The sequence below is a fragment of the Mollisia scopiformis genome (genome assembly GCF_001500285.1).
Source record: "Mollisia scopiformis unplaced genomic scaffold LY89scaffold_3, whole genome shotgun sequence".
NCBI classification, from domain to species: domain Eukaryota; kingdom Fungi; phylum Ascomycota; class Leotiomycetes; order Helotiales; family Mollisiaceae; genus Mollisia; species Mollisia scopiformis.
The window spans coordinates 1,390,659-1,413,209 of record NW_017263583.1 but is presented as its reverse complement, the minus strand read 5'-3'; the positions used below and the strand labels follow the sequence as shown (position 1 = coordinate 1,413,209).

The 22,551-nt window shown below is 48.1% G+C and overlaps 8 protein-coding genes across 8 annotated transcripts; 4 read left to right on the top strand and 4 right to left on the bottom strand.

The window, feature by feature from the left end:
• Nucleotides 1–266: 266 nt before the first annotated feature.
• On the top strand, nucleotides 267–1,321 carry LY89DRAFT_680850 (PK beta-barrel-protein domain-containing protein-like protein). Its single transcript, XM_018214152.1, has one exon. The coding sequence runs from the start codon at nucleotides 435–437 to the stop codon at nucleotides 978–980; it is 546 nt and encodes a 181-aa protein (XP_018077088.1). The 5' UTR covers nucleotides 267–434; the 3' UTR covers nucleotides 981–1,321.
• LY89DRAFT_607537 (PLP-dependent transferase) lies at nucleotides 1,282–2,868 on the bottom strand. The gene is made up of 2 exons (XM_018210464.1): nucleotides 2,559–2,868; nucleotides 1,282–2,498 (listed from the first exon to the last, which is right to left on the bottom strand). The coding sequence occupies exons 1-2, from the start codon at nucleotides 2,769–2,771 to the stop codon at nucleotides 1,431–1,433; spliced, it is 1,281 nt and encodes a 426-aa protein (XP_018077087.1). The 5' UTR covers nucleotides 2,772–2,868; the 3' UTR covers nucleotides 1,282–1,430.
• Nucleotides 2,869–2,951: 83 nt separating this feature from the next.
• On the bottom strand, nucleotides 2,952–7,435 carry LY89DRAFT_607535 (uncharacterized protein). The gene is made up of 2 exons (XM_018210463.1): nucleotides 6,882–7,435; nucleotides 2,952–6,823 (listed from the first exon to the last, which is right to left on the bottom strand). Exons 1-2 carry the CDS (start codon nucleotides 6,992–6,994, stop codon nucleotides 3,169–3,171), a joined length of 3,768 nt encoding a protein of 1,255 aa, XP_018077086.1. The 5' UTR covers nucleotides 6,995–7,435; the 3' UTR covers nucleotides 2,952–3,168.
• A 571-nt stretch (nucleotides 7,436–8,006) lies between these two features.
• On the top strand, nucleotides 8,007–9,697 carry LY89DRAFT_575450 (uncharacterized protein; the record flags this gene model as incomplete). The annotated part of the gene is made up of 2 exons (XM_018208791.1): nucleotides 8,007–8,144; nucleotides 8,330–9,697. 2 exons carry the CDS (start codon nucleotides 8,007–8,009, stop codon nucleotides 9,695–9,697), a joined length of 1,506 nt encoding a protein of 501 aa, XP_018077085.1.
• A 379-nt stretch (nucleotides 9,698–10,076) lies between these two features.
• Nucleotides 10,077–11,743, bottom strand: LY89DRAFT_680847 (uncharacterized protein). The gene has a single exon (XM_018214151.1). It carries the CDS (start codon nucleotides 11,370–11,372, stop codon nucleotides 10,203–10,205), a length of 1,170 nt encoding a protein of 389 aa, XP_018077084.1. The 5' UTR covers nucleotides 11,373–11,743; the 3' UTR covers nucleotides 10,077–10,202.
• Nucleotides 11,744–11,997: 254 nt separating this feature from the next.
• Nucleotides 11,998–15,077, top strand: LY89DRAFT_309033 (uncharacterized protein). Its single transcript, XM_018206618.1, has 3 exons — nucleotides 11,998–13,367; nucleotides 13,415–14,134; nucleotides 14,184–15,077. The coding sequence occupies exons 1-3, from the start codon at nucleotides 12,418–12,420 to the stop codon at nucleotides 14,752–14,754; spliced, it is 2,241 nt and encodes a 746-aa protein (XP_018077083.1). The 5' UTR covers nucleotides 11,998–12,417; the 3' UTR covers nucleotides 14,755–15,077.
• On the bottom strand, nucleotides 14,740–18,635 carry LY89DRAFT_704342 (valyl-tRNA synthetase-like protein). The gene is made up of 5 exons (XM_018217373.1): nucleotides 18,481–18,635; nucleotides 18,235–18,420; nucleotides 17,975–18,157; nucleotides 15,409–17,916; nucleotides 14,740–15,356 (listed from the first exon to the last, which is right to left on the bottom strand). The coding sequence occupies exons 1-5, from the start codon at nucleotides 18,509–18,511 to the stop codon at nucleotides 14,950–14,952; spliced, it is 3,315 nt and encodes a 1,104-aa protein (XP_018077082.1). The 5' UTR covers nucleotides 18,512–18,635; the 3' UTR covers nucleotides 14,740–14,949.
• A 177-nt stretch (nucleotides 18,636–18,812) lies between these two features.
• Nucleotides 18,813–21,790, top strand: LY89DRAFT_680844 (uncharacterized protein). The gene has a single exon (XM_018214150.1). It carries the CDS (start codon nucleotides 18,923–18,925, stop codon nucleotides 21,641–21,643), a length of 2,721 nt encoding a protein of 906 aa, XP_018077081.1. The 5' UTR covers nucleotides 18,813–18,922; the 3' UTR covers nucleotides 21,644–21,790.
• The last annotated feature ends 761 nt before the right edge of the window (nucleotides 21,791–22,551 follow it).

Sequence of the window (22,551 nt, the reverse complement as noted above, 5' to 3'; positions counted from 1 at the left end):
GTGGAAAAGGCTTGATCGACGTCGGCATTTCTCGGTTGCTGAGAAGAAGAAGCTTTATATCTTCCCAAAGAGGTTAGGTAAGGCTTGGCACAGACCATGTTTACTTCCTTACACCTCTCTATTTCTTTCTACACTTATTCGAAAGATGCCATTGTTCTCTCATTGTAACCTTACTGTGGCAGACTTTTCCAACCCTTTTCAAGATTATGTTTTCCAAAATGATGGTGAGTTTCACGTGAACCTCTCAATCCCGTTCACGTGGACCAGCTAAAGTGAGCGCTCGAGGTCATTGACTCATGCATTTCAGAGTTACCAGAACCATGATAGACACTAGAGGTTTGTAACTGTGGTCATCATCCCACTTAGGGTGTTTTGTTTCTTCTCCAAAACCTCACTCTTGTCAAGTCACCCCAATTTTGCAAACCACCAGAGCAATGCCTGATCCGCTCATATATGCAGTCCCTGCTGTCGTATTCCTCTACGCATCCATCTACTACATCATTCCATTCGTCAAACGAATCCTCTTTTCCCACAGATCAGGAGTTGTCCTCTCCGTCTCCAAATCCCCCACTCATTCCTTCTCAAAGCCCACTTTTGACTCCATCACCCTCATTGCCGGTCTCGGCGTCGAAGGCGACAGTCACCTTGGAGTCGAAGTCCAACATCTATCTCGTCGTAAAGGCAAGATCATCCCTCCAAATTTACGACAAGTCCATATCATGCAGTCGGAACTGTTTGATGAGGTGAAAACTGTAGGATCCAATGGGAAGAGCTACGATATCAAGCCGGGCGATTTGGGGGAGAACATTACGACTAGAGGGCTTGATGTGTTGAATTTGAGTGTTGGGACGAGATTGAAGTTTGTTAATGAGGGAGAAGATGACAATGGGAAATGTGCTATTGTGAGAGTTACTGGTTTGAGGAATCCGTGTCCGCAAATTGATAATTTTCGGATGGATTATTGGCAAGGTGTGTTGTGAAAGATGGAATGAAGGTTGTGGAACGAAAGGCGGGAATCATGAGTGTGGTTGAGAGAGGTGGGGAAGTGAGAAGGGGAGCTAGAGTTGTGGTAAAGGAGCCTTGAATTTTTAAGAAACAGGATATGGTGTAACGGGGACCATTGCCTTAGCTCACGGGATATTTAAAAAGGTCCATGCTGTTGATAAAATTTACGATTTTACTCAAGTTGGGAGGAAGGAAAGAACATGCACTCTCATGGAAGAGAGGAACTTTGTGCTATAATTTATAATTCTGTGAAGTTAGGAGAATGACACTGAGGTTGTAAAGGCAGCATAGAATAAGGAAAATAAAAGGCAAGCTATTCATTATCTGTCGTGAAGCCAGAGTGTGCAAACCTAGACTACGCTCCACCATCATGCAAGATGCCAAGCAATTACTGTCATGCAGCTCCTTCCTGTGCTCTACGTTGTCTAAGCTCTGAGTTCCTCCTGCTGTTCATCGTACAAAGCTTTGAAACCTTGCAACAGATCATCCCTCAAGTCCTCCCAACCTTCGATCCCAACACTAACACGTAACAGCCTCGAGTCCACCTTCGAATCAGTCATCGTACGCCACTCAATCAAACTCTCTACCCCACCCAAGCTCGTAGCATGATGAAACAGCTTCAGCTTACTCGGCAATCTTCTAGCGAAAGTCTGCTCCTTCATCGTAATCGAGAATACAGGTCCAAACCCATTCGGCATCTGCTTCAACAGCCATCCCTCCTTGATATCCTCCTCTTGCAGACTCGCGTGCTCGATCTTCGCCAAAACTTCCTTCACAGCATGATGGTCACCCCAAGTCTCCTTGGAAGTCAACGACTCATGAAGCCATTTGACCAATGCTTCAGCATTCTTCGCTTGTCGCTCAACTCTGACTTCCAAGGTACGTACACTCCGGACACCCAACCAGCCCTCCATGTTACCCATCACATTACCAAGGTATTGTCTCTCCGAGAATAGCTTCCCGAACCAACCTTCCTTAGCCCGATCCGGGTGAACAGCAAGAATACCACAAAGCATATCAGAATGTCCACCAACATATTTCGTACCAGAATGCATTACAATATCCGCACCCCAAAGAAACGGATCTTGGAGAGGAGGAGGACCAAAAGTGGCATCAATGGTAAGAAAAGCGCCTCGAGAGTGAGCCTTTTCCGCGAATGCTTTCAGGTTACAGGCTACTCCGGTGGGATTGAGCGGAGTCTCGACATGAACGACATCTCCAGCTTCAAGTTCCGAAGGATCGCAATCGAGGTTCAATTTCTTAAGTCCAGTAAGCTTTTGGTGAATAGAGATCACACCATGACAACCATGGTAGCCATCTCCGATACAGATGCGCTTCGGGTTCAGGAACACGAGGAGAGCGTGGAAAGCGCTTAGACCAGAAGAGTAAGTTAAACTTGGGCCCTTGAGGATATCCGACAGGATGGCTTCAAAGCGTGTAGTGTTTGGTGCGGTATATCTTGAGTAGATATGTGAATCCGGCAAGGGTCCTGGCTATTGTCCAATCCCGATCAGCTGACTTTGCCCTATTGTAGAGTGGGAGAGGTGATTTACCTTTAGTTCAGTCCATACTTTCAAAGCATTGGGATCTCGGTCGTATCGGAAGGTAGTCGAGACATGCAATGGTGGTGCGACATCTTGGCCGACGTTGAGGTAGTCATCTGCATGGATTGTCTTCGATGACAGGGAGAGTTCGGCAAGGGCGTGATTGGGGGTATGATCAATGTCGTTTTCGTACCGGTTAAGGCCTGGTTGAGAGGACGCCATATGATGTGTCTTTGATGTAGTTGTCAATATGATCAAAGTTGAGACAGAAAATATTGGTATTCGGGATTTGATGTCGAGGTAGGAGTCAAAATTCACAATCTGCGATACCTGTTAGGTGGAGACTAGCGCGCCCCGTTGTCGGAAGGTCCCCCCTTTTTATACGAATCATTTACTAAATTTGGTCACTCGAAGTTAAAATCATGTTCTCGGAAGGTATCTTTGAAGCGCAACTTCCACTTTTGGAATGATGAACTTTATTTAGGAACTGGTTCATGAATCATTAGCCCATTAAATTAGGACTATTCAGAGTAACATCTCATAGAATAGTACTCCTTCATAGGATTCCATCCGAGCAGAAAAGGGTATATATGCAAATTTTGAACGTGCTGTAATCCGCTCACATAACCAGACACTTTCCTCCCTTCTCCTTTCTTTCCTTCTCTGCATACCTAGGCATAGCAGAATCCCGTGAAATGTCCGTCCATCCCGTAGAACTTGCACCATCTCCACCTAACCTATCCTTTTTCTTATTCTCTTTTGCACTCGATCTCCATCCTCTTTTCTTGGCATCCTTGATATTCTTCGCCGCACTTCTCTCGGCTCTACTCGGCTGTCTCGATACCATCATGGCTTTTTGGGCAAAGTATGGCGATGGTTCAGCGGGTCCGACAGATGTCTGGCTATGGATGGTTTCTAGACGTTGCATTGGTGGACGAAGATTAGGTGAGGAATTAGACACGTTTCGGTTATGTGAAGCACCATTACTTATGCGACGGGCTGGTATTGAAACATAAGGTTGTTGAGGTGGCTGATGATAACCTGGGTTTAGGCGCTGAGGGGAAGAACTGTAAGAGCCCACAGCAGCACGTGGTGCTGTATTGAATGCCTGCTCCGGTGTGAGACGTGGAGGTGTATTCTGCATATTCATGCTTTGCATTGAGCCACCAGAAGCATTCCTGCTATGATTGCCGCTGGCAGGTCGTTGATTAGAACCTCCTGATACCCGTCGAGGATCTGCGAGACCAGCTGGACGTCCTTTACGGCTGTTCAGACGTGCGAGTTGATCCGCACTCGGCATAACCATACTTGGAGGCGGAGGAGGAGGTGCAGCTCTAGATGGATGTGGAGCGGCAACTGGTGCTGTCTCCGCCCGTTTCCAGATTGCGAGTGGTTCTAGGTCCATGTCTTTTGGAGGAGATCTTTCTATCGGGACAGTCTCGCTACGCCGAGGATGAGGGGATACTTCTGATTCCAGACTTTGTTGGCGTGCCTGGAATACAGGCTGCGATGGAGGAAGGTCTGTAAGGTGATGCAACTCGTCTGGTCGAGGTGGAACGTCCTTGAAGAGAGTGCTCGTAGGACGTGATTGGACCTGGGGGTTGGGAACAGGTGGAATGTTTTGCTTCACTTCCCTAGTTGGGGAAGGTGCTGACTCGAGAATAGGTGAGACTCGTCCTGGTTGAGTAGTAATTTCCCAATCTTGCAAGCGACGATTTAGTGCACTTTCCATCGGATTTGGTTGAGGAATCGGAGACACAGGTTGATCTAATGTTCCTCGCATCGTGGGACCCGGAGTGGGAGGTGACACATTTCTATTGCTATTGCTAGCAGGTGCGCCGACAGGTCTTCTCGGGATTAGATTGACAGGTGCTGATGCTCTTCGAGGTGAAAGCTGTGGCGTTCCAGGTGGAGATACATCATAGAGATCGTCAAATTCGTTTGGCGATCTAGGACTGGTGACTGGCCGAGGTCTTTCTTCCTCTTCAAAAGATATACGATCCGCAGTCATGTTTGTTGACTGGCTCAACGTCCTTTGAACGTTATAGCGTTCTCTACGAGACTCAGCGGACCTAGAAGATGATATTGTCGCAATGGTTCGGGACCGCTGTAGACTGCCTGAATCTAGGCCAGGGAAGTCGAGACTCGGTGCTCTTTGAGTAGTAGATCGTTGCAATGTAGCAGCAGCTGCCTCAGCCAGCAAAGACCTTTGAATGTGCTCTGGGAGAGGTGGAATGGGTTCCCGAGTATATGGTGGAGGCGGCGGAACCCAATTGTCTGCATCACTTTCGTGCGGATGTTCTTCTCGACCATCGGCACGACGATATTCTATGTGATCTTGAGCTACAGCTCGTGGATGCAATCTTCGATTTACCGCTGCAGCAGTAGCAGCGCGACGTAGTGTAGTACCAGATCTTGGACTGGTATGTGAATACGGTGCGTCAAATGCCTCCTGGTCTTCATCAACTGAAGCGTTCTCATCTGTCGATGTTGTTGTTTGCTGACTGGGTCTCCTGATGGGGAGAGCGCGCGGTGCGAAGGGATCACCCAGGTCTTGAATAGTTGGCATCATCGGAGGTAATTCGGATCGAGGAGATCGTGCGACAGTAGTTGCGGATCGTGACACATGGTTGCGATTGCCCCGTCTTTGTGCTACTGTTCTCCTTCTGACAAGAGCTACTTCTGTATCCAAGTCTCTATGCTCTTCTTCTAGAACTTCAGGTTCGGTCATGCCAACCTCAATTGTGATTAAACTCCTTTTCCCATCGTTTGGCGAATAATCAAAATCAAGTAGACCTATGCGACCTCCGTCAACAGGAGCCATTCCATCTTCCTCGATTGTTGCACACGGTCCAGCAACACCAGGAGCGACTCCTACCAATCTTTCACCATGGAAAGTAGTAGACTGAGGATCTACCCAAGCTAAAGCACTGACACGATCGAGTGTACCAATTTTTCTGCCTTCAACAAAAGTATTCCGCAATCTATCGCAAAGTAGTTGCCATTGAGGGATCCTGCTTATGCTCTGTCGACTTCCAGACCTCGGAGATGGCGCACTATTCCTCCGTCCGATGAGACTGGATGTAGAGGGCGTGCTGACTTCTGTCTCGGTTGTGCTATTGCTGCCTTCTCTGCCGATGTTTGGCACGGCTTCTAGATCTTCTGGCACTCCATAAAGCCAGATGGAACTCTGAAAGCCTGCAGCAACAAGATCCCCAGATGCATTCGCAGTAGGTAGAGTGCTTGGGAGCAGTTTGGAGATTGACGAAGCATCCGCAATAGGTCCAGTAAAATAAGTGGTCCCGTTTCGAAGGTCATCAATGCGAACCGCACGAAATGTCTCGAATACTCGGTCGTAGGTAAAGGTCCAACTAGCTTCTCCGTCAGGGCTTGGAAGTAGTACAGCATGACTGCAATCACGACTTCCATTTGGGAAGAGGATAGATGTCGTCCAAAGTGCACTAATGCTATCTTCTGGTAGACTGCCACCCGGATCATAGTAAGGTGCCGTAAGCACGACTGTGCTTGGGCTTCGTGATTGCATAGTCGTGCCCAACAATTGTGTACCATCTCTTGAGAAGGAAAGCGAATCCACGGCATAGCATTTAACAGCCCGTCGTTCTGTGCTCACATGGCTCGGATTCAACGAAGATACCTCGACCCCTGAATCGTAAGCCGCTGCCAGTACGGAGCCAGTAGGAGACAAGGCGATCGTTCGGGGAGTATGATCCAGGGCCACAGCACGAGTGTGTTTTGGAGGTCGGGTACTCAAATCGTAAAGATCAACTTGAAGATCTGTTGAGAGAACAGCCAGCAGAAGCCCATCATCCGTAATTGTAGCTGAAGCAGGTCTTCGCAAGATCTTGAACTCTCTCTTCACTGTAACCTCCCATCCCGTAACGTCTATAACGTGAAGTCTGGAAGAGCTGTATGCCAAAACGTAGTGACCTCTGGGTGATAGGCTGAAGTGAAATGCTTCACCTCCAGGCGCCGATGAGGAGCTAATTGAGGTTGACACAATGTTTATGATCGTTTCTCGAGGTCGCAGATATGCTTCGAAAAGATTGCGTTTGATCTCTCGTGCAAACAATCGACGAAGTTGTGGCAGACTGTCCTCGTTTACTGGTAGAGGAAGTGAGAGATGTGCGGCAGAATATGACGGACATCGTGATAGATGATGAGCATAGAGATGTGATTGCTGTGAAACTTCTCGCCACTTTCTATTCAAGATGATCAGAGATGCGAAAGAATTCGGATTTGTAAGTTGCAGTATTCTGTCAATTGAGCGTCAGCCAGAATGTCGCACAGCCTCGGGATATTTTCAAGACTCACTGCTCAATGATTTCATCAGGAAGTCTTTCGAAAGCATTGCCCTTCATCGAAGAAGATGGTCCCGCAGGCTTCTTTACATCATCAAAAGACTCCAACCCTGCTGTGGCTGCCATTTTGGCGTTATCCAATATGGCCTCAGCTCAACACCATTCGGCGTGATAATGGAAGATCGGATTGTCGTCACAAGTGATGTTTGGTGGTAATGTACAACGCACGCGTTCGACCTTTGACTCCTCGGCGGGTGGTATGATAGTACTTCATAGGGACGATGTACAAAAATGTTGGTCGAGGGGAGTTTCTGGATCGAGGGGATTCACGGCGCTTCACTTCGTATTGAATTGGGCGCACGTCGCACGTTTCGTTCTGGAAGGCCGCTAGAACGTGAAGCTGATACAGCCTTAGTCCGGGGCAAGCCGATGATCGCCACTTGGTCGTGCACAATGTTTTAAAGACAGAGTCTGGAGAAAGATACTTTTGGGAACGTTGCAAAGAAAGTCTCTAGTAGATAGTCAGATGCTTTTAACTCTAAATCTAAGTTATTCATGGACGCCAATCCTTCACACTATAGCCTTCATGTTATACTTAAGCTTCGGCGATTATCCGAGTGAGGACTTAAACTGCATCGTCTAAAAAAAGATCAAGTAGCGTCTTTATGTTTGAGCCGCTTTTTTGAAGGAATGTCCAACAACGTGATGATAATTGTTGTCACAATAGTTGGAATACCTTTGTGTATTGAGAAAACTCGATGTAATAATAAAGTATTGGGATTGAGTAACATGCTACCTAGGTATGCAAGGTACAAGTAAATCCGGGGTCACTTGCCCATGTACGGAGTACGAGAAGGACCCGCGCTGACAGCTTTACAATCCCGTACTTGGTATGTTGGATGTATAGGATGCAACGACCAGTGAAAACAAGCATGCGAGCGTCATTCGGGAGCCAACAAGAAGGAGCAAAGGTTTCTGAAATTATGAATCTGCAAACTATCACATGACAACCTTGGGGCTTTATAAGCGCGCTACTGGTTAGTCTGCGGCTGCATGCCATTCGAATCAAAGCCATAGCTACATTTCTTGCTTCCATCCCACCTTCGCGACGCTTTTGCAATCCGTTCTTTGCTTCAACATGCCATTAACGGATGTTGATAATGAAGAGCTCATTCGAACACTAACAGATAATTTTAATATTCTGGCAGATCAATTTCAGGTACTCAGCGACCGGAATTTGATCTTGACTTCCAAGCTTTCGTATGGACAACAGGAAGTGAGTCTCCAGAACTTCATCATTGCATCCCATCTTGTTTTATGAAGAGAATTATACACAGCTCTAGATCACAGCTGCTTTGCAGTGATGACTGACAAACACCATGTATCCTGAAAATTCGTACTTTACATCATACGTTGTTGGTAGATGCTTCAAAGAGCATTGCTAATCTGAGTCTGCTTTAGTATCAACGCTTGGCGGACAAATATGCTCCTGGTGATGCTGAAGTCTCAAGCACATTAGCCAAGCTGCAGCTGCTACCGGATCTACAGATTTCTACACCCGATCGTGCCGGCTTTGTTCCGCTTCCACAACGAAAACAGACGAGCACGAATGTCCAGACAGCAGTTGCAATTAGAGACGGCAGACGGGCGGCACAGCGTCTTGCTCAACTTACACGAAGGTCGACCGGATCTACAGTTAGTGGAAGAAGTATATCCGGGACGAGCAGTCTGAGGTTTTCGGCTCGAAAGACATCTCTATCAACCGTCCTTGAACAAGACTTCACCGTTCAAGGGAAAAAGAGCTCTCTGCTGTGCCCCTACGCACGAACACACGACAACAATAAACCACATATGGAAAACCAAGCATCCCAGGGTTCTGTCACGTTGAACTCTGATGGACCTTTGACTCCAGCAGATTTACAAGACAGAACTCCACATCAGTCTTCAGACCCTATCTGCGCAGCTATGTATGCAGAAACGATGGCTTCCCCACCCCCATCTGCGACTGGTTCCGCAGCGAAATGCCCCATCCGTTATTTGGACCAGCATTCCCCAGAAGAGGTCGCTCGATATTTCGAAACTCATAAGCACGAGATCCCGCGAAGTCATGAGGTATGTGTGAAGCGGTATCAAAGGAACGAGGAAGACATCAGAAAGCTAGATGCGAAGTACGGAAATCTTGTTAGTATGATTCAAGGGCTAGGTCAGAAGCATCAACCAATGCTTCCGAGTAATGAGGAGGACGAAGCTCTGGAAGTAGAGCGTGGCTCTAATGAGAGAGTGGAGAATTGGGCAAATGCTGTCAGTGCGGATGGAGTTGGGGTCGAAGACGAGCCTCTGGTACAAAACGAAGAAGACCGGGAGTCTCGATTTGATAGACCTCTGAAAGAGATCCGAGTTGGCGAATCGCCCAGTCGACCTTGGGGTATCTCTGTACCGATCCTTGAACCACCAGATGGACAACGACCTGTTTCCCCGCCGCCAGCGCCTATTTCAGACGAGCACATACCAAAACCAGCTGGAAAATGTCCCTTCGGCCACGAACAGCAAAAAGAAGTTCAAGAAGAGCAAGAACAGCCTCAAGAACGACCAGCGGGTAAATGTCCTTTCCCCCATGCTGAAAAGACCAGAGAGGTACCTAGAGAGCAACCCAACACTACCTACCAACCAGCTTCAACTATGTACCATGATCAACCTGCTTTCATACAACCACCGGAGATCCCAAAAGGCAATGGGATTCCACAAATGATCTTTACTGGACCGGTCTTCATTGGATATCCGATGGACCAAGCGATGGCTTTTATGCAGCAATTCAGAGGAACGCAATGATTAATGAATGATGTATTGTACTTGTGCTATTGTCATAGGGTTAGCGATGGCGTTTGGGTTTGGGTTTAGCGTTGTCGTCTGTTTGTGTGATTTTGGTTCAGAGAGCTGAGCTCTTAAATTGATCAGTAAGAATGAAGGATAATCAGAGTTGTCTTCTAAATTTGACTTGCAAGAATTCTTCACTGTATGTCACATGCTCAAGCAACAATATCTTTGAGTGTTTAAGATTGTTAATCAATTATGAAGAGAGAGTGAGTTCAAGCTTGAAGAAAACACATCATACTCGACTCAAGTTCTCAAGGCTAAAGTCCAGAGCTCAGCTCGGTGATCATTCTCACCTTGAAAGTAGTGCACGCATAGAGTCAATTACACAACAGGATTGACAAACCAAACCGAATGATGTATACATTTCCAAATCATGATAAAGACCACTGGTCTTTCTATCTATGTATCTATCCCAACCCTAACGCCAACCATATACACCAAAACGACCTATAAACACATCCTACGAACCCCTCTGTCCCTTCACCGGCTCCTCACCAATATCCCCACTCGCAAAAACGTCAGGCTCGTCATCATCCGTAAACTCATCTCTATACCCTTCTTCCCTGGCATCATTATCCCAAAGCGAGATATCGTCATCATTCATCAGTGCCGCGGCATCTAGGTCTACCTCTCCGTCGCTATAAGTCCTTTCTCTTGAACTTGCAGCTGTCCCGGCTTCAAGTTCCTCGATTTCGAGCTCTTTGGCTCGGGCCATGGTTCTTTGGTAGATTATCCAGCCGACGGCTGCACCGAGGATAGAGCCAAAAATTATACTGGCATAGTTCACGGCTTTGGTCCCTGCATCCATCTTCCCGCCATTTTCGGCAATGGAGGCTAGTCTGCTGCCGATGAAGACGTGAATTAGGAGTTTAGGACTTGCTATTGCAGTTGCAAGGGCAAATGATAAGGGATGGACGGTTGGAAAAGTCGATAGAGCTGCATTGCTCAAGCTATACGGGAGAGGACAGAGACGAATCATGCAGAGGATTTTAATGCCGTCGTGCTTGAGCGTTAAGGCTAAAGCTTCGAACCGTCTATCTTTCCCAACCCAGGCGTGGACGTATTTCGATAATACAGTTCGGCATGCCATGAACGAGGCAGTGGACCCGAGTACTGTCGCTGTTGCGACGATGAACCATCCGTTAGGAAACCCGTACACGAACCCGGATATCGTGACGGCAGTGGAGTATCCGATCATTGGGGGGAAAGCGCACATGAATGTTATAGCCCAGAGGATCATCCAGCCGCCTGTTATTTCTCGCCATTTCTCAGCATATGGAGTGAGCCAGCCGAATATCTTCTCGTTGTAGATGAGGAATAGGATGAGGAAGACGTTGACGACGATTCCGAGGATGACGGCGGCTATTCGTTGCCAGAGGGAGAGGGCGAGGAAGGTTTTGATGATCTTGCGTTGGGCTTTGGCGGCGGAGCGGAGAATTTGGGTTTTGTAGTCTGAGGGCCGTTGGGAGGAGGAGACGGATTGCGAGTATGGACTTGAGGTTGTGCGGCGGTTGGAGGAGAGACGACTACTCCATGCTGGTCGAGGTGTTTGCCGTTCGGGTGACGGGGAGGATATAGGTGATATGGGAACCGCAAGGGCCTTTGCTATTGAAGAGTAGTCGGCTGGCATGGTGGAGAATGCGTCGAGGCTGCGGATGGAGGAGGAATTGTTGTCTAACTCGGCAGGATAGAGAGATGGGGGATGATGTGGTGATTCGAGGTCACCTTCTCGGGGTCATCGAGTAGGAATGTGTTAACACCTGGCGTTGTTGGAATCTATTCGGAGGGGTGGTTGATGGAAGTTGGGTCGTGCTGACTGAATGCTGAAACCTTTAACTCTGCCCAAACAGAACAGTAACAAGAGGAGTTGCAACAATGATTTAGAATATCTGGACTGATGTAAATATTGCTATTGGGATAAATTGAGATATATCTCTATGTCGTAGGATTCGTTTGTTTGACAGAACATGTTCCTGATCCTTTGGCTTCGCCCATCTCTTGCGACTGCTTGGCCGCATTCTCGCATGGCTGACGTCGACTGGTTCGGTCTTTATCAAGCGGCCGCGTACACCGACCGTGAATGCTGTGAGTTACAGTTCACGTGATGAGTCGCATTCCATCTTTCAATGATTGGAAACGGCTTGACAGTGGATCACTTATGTTTGTGCAAATGTGAATGTACGTCAAAGAGCCAAAAATCAGAAATCTTTTCAAAGATAATTTATTCTGTAAATGGTACTGTCGCTGCCCTGATATCAGTACAGTAACTACTTCTCGGCCCTAAAATAGAGTCATCTGTGATAGATCAGCACCCAGCCAATCAGTAATCATCACGCTACCGTCGTCCTCCTTGCTCATGCCCCGGATCCAGCCTCACCTGAACGCCCGCCTCGACATCCAAACACTCTTTACTCTCCATTACCATTACAGTATCTCTTCAATATAAAGCCCGATCGGTTAGAAATGTAAGAGCAGTGGTACCTTCCCTTTTCGCCCTGCTCTCACTGTTACTGTTGCTTATTGCGCCCTGCTTCGGACCTTCCTCAGCCCTTCCCAAACCATCTGGCCGAAACCTATCCGCTTCACCCCACGGTGACCTCCATTCTTTACTGATTTCCACTCCATTTTCATACCATAATCGATACTTAGAACACCACGTCGAGCACATTACAATCATGGTGTCCGACGAAACATACGAAATCTGCCTGCCCTTGCTTCAGGATGCAGAGCTCGACGATGAAGAGAAGACGGACAAACTGGAGGACTTAGTCAAGAAGGAGACAGAGCTAGCTGGACCAGCACTGGAAAACGCTGCTCTTGATGTTCTGTGGAGATATCGTGAGTCCACGACAAACCCAACCTCACCTCCTCCTTTGCGCCATACGGTCTTGCGACGCCCATCTCCAGCTCCTTGGCCCATCAATAGAGGTGGTGCTGGCACTCCGGTGTCATCATCGCCTCGTCTGGGAGTCAGCCCTCTCGCACCACCTGGATTCGTACCGCAGTCTTTCAGCAGAGCAAAGTCATCGACAGCATCTCCTTTCACATCACCACGCCCCTCTCCAAGACTTGCTTTTTCTAGTCCAGCAATCCCTCATAGCCCGAGCTTGAATGCTTACGAGTTCCCGACCGATACGAGCCCTACACAAGACATATACGGAGATTATGGCAGCGAAAATGTTGACTGGCTTGTGAACGACGATGGTGGAAGTAATACGTCCTCTTCTGCTGGAGGTCAAAGCGGCCTTAACGCTGCAGCCGCAGAGTACATCCAACCTCAGCAGTCAGACATGAGCCCTTACGATATGCTTCGCTCCATATTGGGACCTTCGAAGTCAGACGAAGAGATCGAGGCAGCTCTGGCTATGCATGGTTATGACTTGAGTGCTACTATCATGGCGTTCATGGAAGGTCAAACAACAGATGGTATGACCGCTCAAGCTCAGACTACGGAAGCCAAGAATGCGATACTTATCGGGAAGTCTATGGCTGCTGAAGTACCTCGACCAGTCACTCCTGCCGGTCAACAGCGAAGTGGAGTTGTCTGCAGATTTTGGTTGTCTACTGGACAGTGTCTTAGGGCAGATTGCAGATTCAGTCACGATCTCAGTAACCACATCTGCAAGTAAGTACTTTCGATTATTGTTGCAAACTCAGGTGCTGACAACTTAGATACTGGGTCATGGGCAACTGCCTTGCTGGCGATACCTGCATCTTCTCTCATGATCCTTCACATTTCATGAATCGTCTCGCTCTTGAGGAAAGCAGCACCCCACCCCTTCAAAGCTCTCAGCCAGGCTTCCAATTCCAAGACTATAATGCTTTTCCTTCTTTGCAAACTATGCAGGACCAGTGGCCCAGCTCATACAGTTCCGCCAATGCTTTTAGTAACTACCAAGGCGCGAGCTTTACTCCCCCACCTGGCTTCAAAAACATGCAGGGCTACGCAAGTGATGGATCAAGTCAAAGATCACGACCAAGTAGCCGCCATCAAACTCGAGAGTCAAACCCAGCGGCACCTTCGCTGGACGACACAGAAGCCTTCCCTTCACTTGGCGCAGTCGCCTCAAAGGGTGGTAAGAAACACCATGGAAAGAGAGGTGGTCATGGACACGGCCACAAGGAGAATGCTATTCCTAGTAGCCTTGCGGAAGTAGTTAAAATGTCGCCCTCCCCCGGTCCTGGTCTGATGCGACAAGATGCCAAGAAGATAGGCAGAAATGGCAGCTCCACCAGTATCCGCAACGGAGAGAACAGTGCTGCTGCACAGGCCATCCCTAGTCCACAGCATATACCTTGGCTGGAAACTGGCGAAAGAGCCAACAAAGCATACCTCAAGGCCAGACAAGATGCTATCAAGCATGGTGGCTTGAGGAACAAGTTTTTGCAAAGGTGCGAATCTACTTTGTCAAATTATGATATGTCTACTAACGCTATATAGTGCTGCCCAAGCCTGGAATCGCAATGATGCTCGCGCTGCCAAGGCCCTCAGTCTTCGAGGACAAAGCGAGAACGATGCTATGCGGAAAGCCCATCGAGAAGCGGCCCGTGAATTGTATGAAGAGCGCAACAAGAACAGCTCCTTAAGCTCCGAGCTTTATGTTGACCTCCATGGTCTGCACCCAGAAGAAGCTGTTGAATATCTAGAGAAAGTTCTTCTTGAGAATCAAAGGGAGACCAGACCCGTCTATGCTATCACTGGAACTGGCCATCACAGCAAGAATGGTAAAGACAAGGTCGGTAAAGCTATTCGAAATTTTCTGAACGAATGGCGTTACGCCTACCGGGAATTCAGCGCCCAAGGCGACAGAAGCACCGTAGGAGGTATCCTTGGTATCGATGCTCGCTCATGGGACAAATCACTCACCCGCGAGGGCGTCACGGCTGCTGCTGCTGCTGCACCAGAGCCAGAGAAGGAAGAAGTGGACATTCTTAGCCAAGGACACGAGATTGGGCAGGGTAAGGTTCGATTATTGGTCAGAGATCCACCAAAGGGTCCCGTCAATCGATGACATACTACTAGATAGCAAGAAAAAATAAACCACTGAAACATAATCCAATTGCAGTAGTAGGGGGCATGTTTCTCTACTCATATCTTTTTTATCTTCCCTATGAATATTGATCTATCAGCATACAGTCAAGCTCTTTTTCGGCAACGCAACAATGATCATAACGTCCTCCTCACAAACTTCACCGCCATTCCTCATTCACTCCGTCTTCAACGCCTCAAACTGCTTAATAGTCTCCTCAAAAGCCTGCCTCTCCGTCTCCAAATCCGCCAACTTTCTCATCTCAACCTCTTGCAACTCCTTCGCAACCTTCTCCTTGTACCCCTCATCCCCCAAAATCTTCTGCTGTCTCTCGATTCCCTGCTTCGTCTTATCTAATTTCTTGCTCGCCTTGGAAATCTCGCCGTCAATGTCAACGCGGCCTTTTACGTGCAGGAAGACGGAAGCAGCGGCTGAGACGGAGAAGACGACGCAGCCGGAGGGGCGGGACTCGGTTGCGGAGAGGATGGAGAGGGACGAGACGCCTTTTCCGGAGAGGGATTTGATGGATTGGATTTGGGAGGTTACGGTGCTGTGGGCGGTGGAGTCGTGGGTTTGGATGAAGACTGGGAGATTGTTAGTGGGAATTGGGAATGAGGAGGGAAGGGGATTAGTTACCTTTTCCTTCGTCTTTGAGTGAGTATTCGGCCATAAGGGATCGGATGCCCTTTGATACGCTGAGGACGAGCTCGTATGCGGCTTCTGATGAGGGGTCATCCATTTCGGCATCGTAGACGGGGTATCTGGCGAGAGTGATGGATGGAGTCTTGTCTTGTGGACGGCGGGGAAGTCTTTGCCAGAGCTCTTCGGTCAGGAATGGCATGTATGGATGGATCATTGTTAAGCCGCCTTCAAGAGTGGTGTACAAGGTGTCAAGGGCTGATCTCTTCTCTTCTGGTGTTCCGTCTTGGAGGATGGCTTTCGAGTTCTCGATGTAGACGTCGCAGAGCTGGTTGTACCAGAACGCATAGACGACGGATGTGGATTTCATGAACTCTCGGTCGGCAAGTGCTAGATTGATTTCTTTGGCTGCGATGGTCAATTTGTGTAAGATCCATCGTTCAGCTAAGGACTCTTTTCCAGTGAGCTTGCCAGTCTTTTGGGGAACGAAGTCGGCGTCGATCTTGCCAAGTACGAATTTCGTAGCTTGGTAGATCTTGTTGCAGAACTTGCGGTATCCGTGAATGACTTTGACATCGAAAGCAATGTCTCCACCACCAGTTGTATATGATACTAGCGCAAAGCGCAAAGCATCTGTACCGCATTGTGGGATGCCGTCGGGGAATGCAGTCTTTTGGTACTTGGTAGCCTTTTCAACTTCTGCTGGCGCCAAATTGCCAAGCAAAAGCTTCTTGTGCAAATCCTCTAGTTTGATACCCTCAATCACGTCTTGCGGATCAATGACGTTACCCAGTGACTTCGACATCTTTCTTCCCTCGGAGTCGCGGATAAGAGAATGGCAGTAGACCTCGGTGAAGGGTACTTTGCCAGTGAGCTTCAGACTGAACATGACCATACGGGCAATCCAGAAGAACAGAATATCCCAGCCAGTCTCCAACACAGATGTTGGGAATAATGTGTCGAGATCATGGGTCTTGTTTGGCCAGCCCATAGTTGCGAAAGGCCACAGCCCAGCCGAGAACCATGTGTCCAGGACATCTCCATCTCGGTGTAAGGTGAAATTCTTTCCAGGGTACTTCGCCCTAGCCTTGACTTCTGCCTCTTCTTGGGTGCGACCGGCAAACCAAAGGTCATTATCAGTCTCGTCACCTTCTTCGCCATAGATCTTGCAGAAGTACATAGGAGCTTGGTGACCCCACCACAGTTGTCGTGACAGACACCAGTCATTGACATTTGACATCCACCGGATGTAGCTCTTCTCTGCAGACTCTGGCAGAATCTTGATCTCACCGTCTTCTACGACTTTGAGAGCAGCTGCAGCCATATCCTTCATCTTCATCCACCATTGTGGCTTCAAGAGGGGCTCGATAACATCCTTAGACTTGTCGCATAATGGTACAGTCATAGCGTTATCCTTCTTATCAACGTAAAGCCCAACCTTCTTGAGGTCCTCTTGGATGGTATATCTGACATCGAATCGCTTCTGTCCGACGTATGGGCCAGCGTTTTCATTCATATTACCATCATCGGTGAGAATGTTGATGAATTCAAGGTTGTGGCGAGTACCGAGAGCAAAATCATTGGGGTCGTGTGCTGGGGTGATCTTCACAGCTCCAGTACCAAAGTCCTTCTCAACGTAGTCATCGGCCACGATTGGCATGAGACGCCCAGGAATGAATGGATGGATGGCATTCTTTCCCACAAGATGCTTGTATCGTTCATCGTCGGGATGTACGGCAACACCAGTGTCACCAAGCATGGTCTCGGGACGAGTGGTTGCTACCTCAATCTTCTCGTCTGTTCCTTCAATTTCATACTTGAAGTGAACAATGATACCAAATTCCACCTTCTTGTCATAACCTGGAACATCAAGCAAAGTCCGCCCGAAGAGCTCTTTGTTTACGACTTCGAGATTGGATAATGAAGTGTTGAGTTTGGTGCACCAATTAACGAGTCGATTGGCTCTGTAGATAATTCCTTGCTCGTGAAGAGTAACGAAAGTCTCTGTAACGGCAGCCGTGAAGTTGTCATTCATCGTGAAAGCTTCTCGAGTCCAATCAAATGAACCTCCCATTCTTCTCAGGACAGTGTTGATCTTTTGATGATACTCGTTCTTCCAGTCCCATACGGTTTCTACAAACTTAGGTCTTCCCAAATCATGTCTGGTCTTCTGTTGACGACGCCATAACATATTCTCCACAACGCTCTGTGTCGAAATACCGGCATGATCACATCCTGGCAGCCATAATGTAGTCTTGCCGTGCATTCGATTCCACCGAATCATGACATCTTGCAAAGCATTTCCCAATGCATGTCCCATGTGAAGGTTTCCAGTGACATTTGGAGGAGGCTCGACGATCACAAACTTTCCTTCGGGTTTGACCTTGCCGTCTGCTGTGAACTCGGGCTTGAAGAAACCTTCTTTCTCCCACCACGAATACCACGCAGATTCGACAGCAGTTGGATTGTAAGCCTTATATTGCGGGTCGTCGAAGGATTTGATGACTGCAGAAATGATTAGCATGTGCTATTGGGGCAGTCCGGATTAAAGCTTCAAACATACTCTTCTTCTCTCCTAAGGGTGTCTCCTCAATGTAAGGTGGCAAAACATCTTTCTCAGCATCCTTCTCAGCTTTAGCCTTCTTCTCTTTATTCTTGCTGGTAGCTACTGGGGCCGCAGTGGCAGCTTTAGCTTTCTTTTGGTCGAACTTGGCTTGCTTCTCAGCTTTCTTTCGCTCTCTTTCAACTGGAAACCCAATGAGTCAACAAATGTATTCATTGTAGCTACGGAGCTAACAGCTCGACATTACAAGGTATCCGTACGCTCTTTCTCGCTCTTTACTTTCTTCTCTCTTTCTCCAGCCTCTGCGGTGCCAACCTTGCTACCAGCATCTTGCCCCGGAGTGTGTGAACCAGTCGCAGAAGAGTTTGTGGCATCTTTCAGCGCAGCTTTGGTTTCGTTCGAGACGGGAGGAGGAGCTCCAGATACCGGACCGGTTTCCTCCCCAACTATACAGCGCTTTTTGTCAATATAGATATGTTATCCGAGTCTGGATTGTAGAAACTTACTTGGGTTGTATGAAGCTGCATTCGTAGCCATGGTCGCACGTGGATAATTGAAAGTAAATCTTTGAGGCGACCTGCGCACCCAGAGTGCTCTGAATAGAATTCTGGACGTCGTGTTGTCGTCTTCTTCAGTCAATTGAGTATTCTAGGCGTCGTGGTGGATATCAACAAAATTTATGGAGCTTCTCTGCGAATTGTTCTAGCTGGTGACTCTGATTGTGGGATTGCTACAGGACTGAGTCATCCAGCCTTGTGGGAGCACGGGCCAGCTGCGGCGAGGCTATGACACAGCTACAGCTTCAGACGCGTCGTCGCGCTTCTCTTGACATCGACATCATACACTAAGGAATCAATGTCGATTCTGCATACATATCTTTTAGGAGTGAAGGGATGAAGACCATATCTCATATTCCATTTGTCGTCCGATAGCTTTCAATCGGACAAAATGACCATCACAGCTCTTCCTGAAGCAACCGTCCAGCTTCTTGGGCCATCTCAGGCCTTGACCACACCTACATCACTTGTCAAGGAGCTCATTGACAATGCTCTCGACGCTAAAGCTACTACAGTTGATATTCTTATCTCAACAAATACCATCGACAAGATCGAAGTACGAGACAATGGTCACGGAATTCCACTTGAGGACCTCGATGCCCTCGGAAGACATGGCCATACCAGCAAGCTGAGATCATTCCACGAGCTTAAATTAATAGGTGGTCTCAGTCTTGGCTTCAGAGGAGAAGCTCTTGCCAGTGCCACCCAACTAGGGGAAGTCACTGTAACGACTAAAACCGAGGGCCAGCCAGCTGCCACCGTAGCTAGGTTGAAGCCTTCAGGTGGTGTGGCCAGCCAAAGTCGCAGTTCAAATCCGATTGGGACGACCGTCACTGTTACCAATTTTCTTTCCAAGATTCCTGTCAGAAAACAGAAAGCATTAAAAGAAGCATCAAAGATGTTGAGCAAGTTGAAAGACCTCCTGCAAGCGTACTGCTTGGCTCGGCCTCGCGTGAGATTTACCCTCAAAGTTATGAAAAGCTCAAAAGGGTCGTGGTCTTATGCTCCTCGGTCAAATGATGGTATCAAAGAGGCAGTTTCACTTGTTATTGGAAGGGATACTGCCAGCCAGTGCATGGAGAAGTCCCTCGTCTTTTCAGAGAATGGCTCCAAGGACGATGTCGAGGGTGGCCAGGACACCACGGAACTCGACGTCTACGAATTAGGACCAGAGGATGGCACTCACCAATTTGCCATTGACATGTTTCTTCTGAGACCAGATGCAGATATCTCTAAGATTGGCCATGGACAATATATTTCGATCGATTCAAGGCCAGTGTCGCACGACAAGGGTACGATGAGAAAGATTGTCACTCTCTTTAAGTCATATTTCAAAGACTGTCTCGCGGACTCTTCGGAAAAGCTCAAGAACCCTTTCCTTTGGATGGATATCAGATGTCCCGTCGCTAGTTACGATGCAAATGTCGAACCAGCCAAGGATGATGTACTTTTCTGCAATGAACCTCTCCTACTGGAGGCTATTGAGCAAGCATTCAAGGACTTCTACGGTGAGCGCAAGGAACCAATCAAACCTGCGTCTGCTCAGAAATCCATTGATCACGCCGACAATATCGAGCTGTTGGAAGCTCGAGTGTCCACACTACGCTCAGGTGGAAACGATGAATCACAGCCTTCTCTTCCTGAAATAGAAATCGAGCCAGGCTTTCAGGATATGACACCAACTCGGAATCGCACGTCTGGAGCTGAAGAGGAACCTGCCGATGCCATATTCAGCGTTGAGGACCCCGGAGGCTCTTCCAAGAAAACGTGGACCGTCGACATGTCTGAAGATTACAACGAAGAGATCGAACGACTTCACAAACGCAATGATCGCCCACGACTCCCGGACACGCCACAAGGATCAAATGCTGCATCTCGTAGCGCTGTGGGCAACAGTCTCAATCCATGGCTTATAGCCAAAATGACCGCCCCATTGCAACGTAACGATAGAGGTATTCCTAACAGTCTAAACACTCCGAGCCGACGAGCTGAGCATCCTCACACGTTTCTTCCAACACCTCTACAGTCTTCTCCTCTTTCTGCCGAACCAGAAATCTTGCGACCAAGCACAAATCTAATTCGCCCAAGGCAAATATTCCGTGCCGATGACATTACAAGCTTGGCTCTTCCAATTGTCCAAGATGCTTTTCTTCAAGGACCTTCGGCCAGGCAGACTTCAGATGATCTTGAGGATGATCTCCTATTGGGGGACGACTCCACAACGTTCAAACGCCGACACGACTTTATCAGTGCAAGACAGCTGCCAGATGACCCTTCGATATTTCCTGGCCCTGCACAACCAGGACCTTTCAAGAAGTTGAAGGGAGTGAAGAGGGGGAATCTCCCCTTTGTTCTGCCGACCAAGTTCCGTGAAATGGCAGATGCACAAGACGGCCTCCGCCAGAGCAAGTTGACTCTCGGCAGCCGGTCGACTCGAACGGTAGAGAATCCTCAGGAACTTCCAGAAGATTGTGATCTCACCTGGGCAATGGACTTTGAGCAGAGAAAGGAAGATGCAACGCGTCAACGTCGCGAGCAGATGCGCATCGCCCGCCTACAAGCGAAGTTTCAACAAGCAGAGGAGGATGCTAAGCTCTATGGTGGACCAGAAGAGATAACCCGAAACTCACCACACAAAAACCGATATAATGCAGCAATTGCGACTCTGGAGGCTGAACATGAATCCTCTCGAAGCAACGTGCCGATCAAGGAACCTTTCAAGACCTCTCTACCCGACGGCGACCCTCGTGCCTATCTCATGAAGAGAAAGAGATCGATGTCGGTCAGACTCGGAGAACCACCAAAGATGACTCGTGCGAAGACTTTGAAATTGCCATTGGAGAGGATTCCAGTGAACGAGAATTTGCATTCGCTTCTTTACCCCGTGCAGTCCGATATCGCCGTTCTGCGTAGGATTACTGCAAATCTCAAGCAGACTGATATGTACATACAGCGCGGAGTGGTAGGTTCTGGGTTGATGCTCGATGGTGTTGAGAAGGACGAGATAACCAGGAAGGTTCAAGCTGTTTGCGAGAACTGGAGTGGATGGAAGGGAGACATGTCTGAGGAGAATGTCGAGGGAGGTGGTGTACAGATTCTAGTATCTGGTTGAAAAACATAAGATGGAATGTCTACTCTGACATGTTGCTTAATAGCACTAGCATTTATTTAGAGTTGTTGTTGCCTATTTGGCGCGAGGTTTTGCTGCATTTACATGATACCCATTTGCTTTCGCGGAGTCAAGAAATATAGCTCGTAGTCAATTATCCTAGCACATATTCTCAATCTTTGCAATGTGAAATTCTGATTCGAATCCCCTGAGTGCTTGAGCTTAATGCGCGAATTGCGCATACAGCGCTGACAGCGCCCTCAGCGCTCACTGCGCGATTCGCGGGCAAAGCGCAGGATCTCCAATAGTCAAGCAGTAATTAAAAAAGGATAAAACCTCCAAAGTACGTCGAGTACATAAAGATCCATAGGCCATCTACCAGACCGCTAATAATTCTCAATGTCCCAAAGTCTCTCGGACAATTCACAAATTTTTGTTGCATATCGCACGTTTTCATCTCCTCAACAAGGAGACCACCCACATTTAGTTGTGCCATGCAACTATCATTTCCTGGCTTCTGATTGGCCAGAAGGTCTATCAATACATTCACAATATTTCTTGCTAAAGGCACTCTTTTCTCGTTGAGAAGATAGATTTGACTTGCTTTTGCGATGTGCAACAAAAGCTAAAACTGGCTTGATTGGGACTAGTTGGTAGTCACGTGTATAATATTTTTCTTGAGCACTGCCAGGGCAGGTCAGGGGACATTGGGTTCGTAGATCGAGTCCTTTGCTGAATGACATGGCATAGCAAGTCTTTTCTAACAGTTATAGCCTCAATCCAAACAAATCACAAAATCAACCATCTCCCTAGCTTCCCGTCTCCTCCTCTTGGATACGGCCACAACACCTACCGACATCCCGTCACAGTCCAAGCTCCTCTCCCATCCCTCGGGACCCCTATTCAAGGAT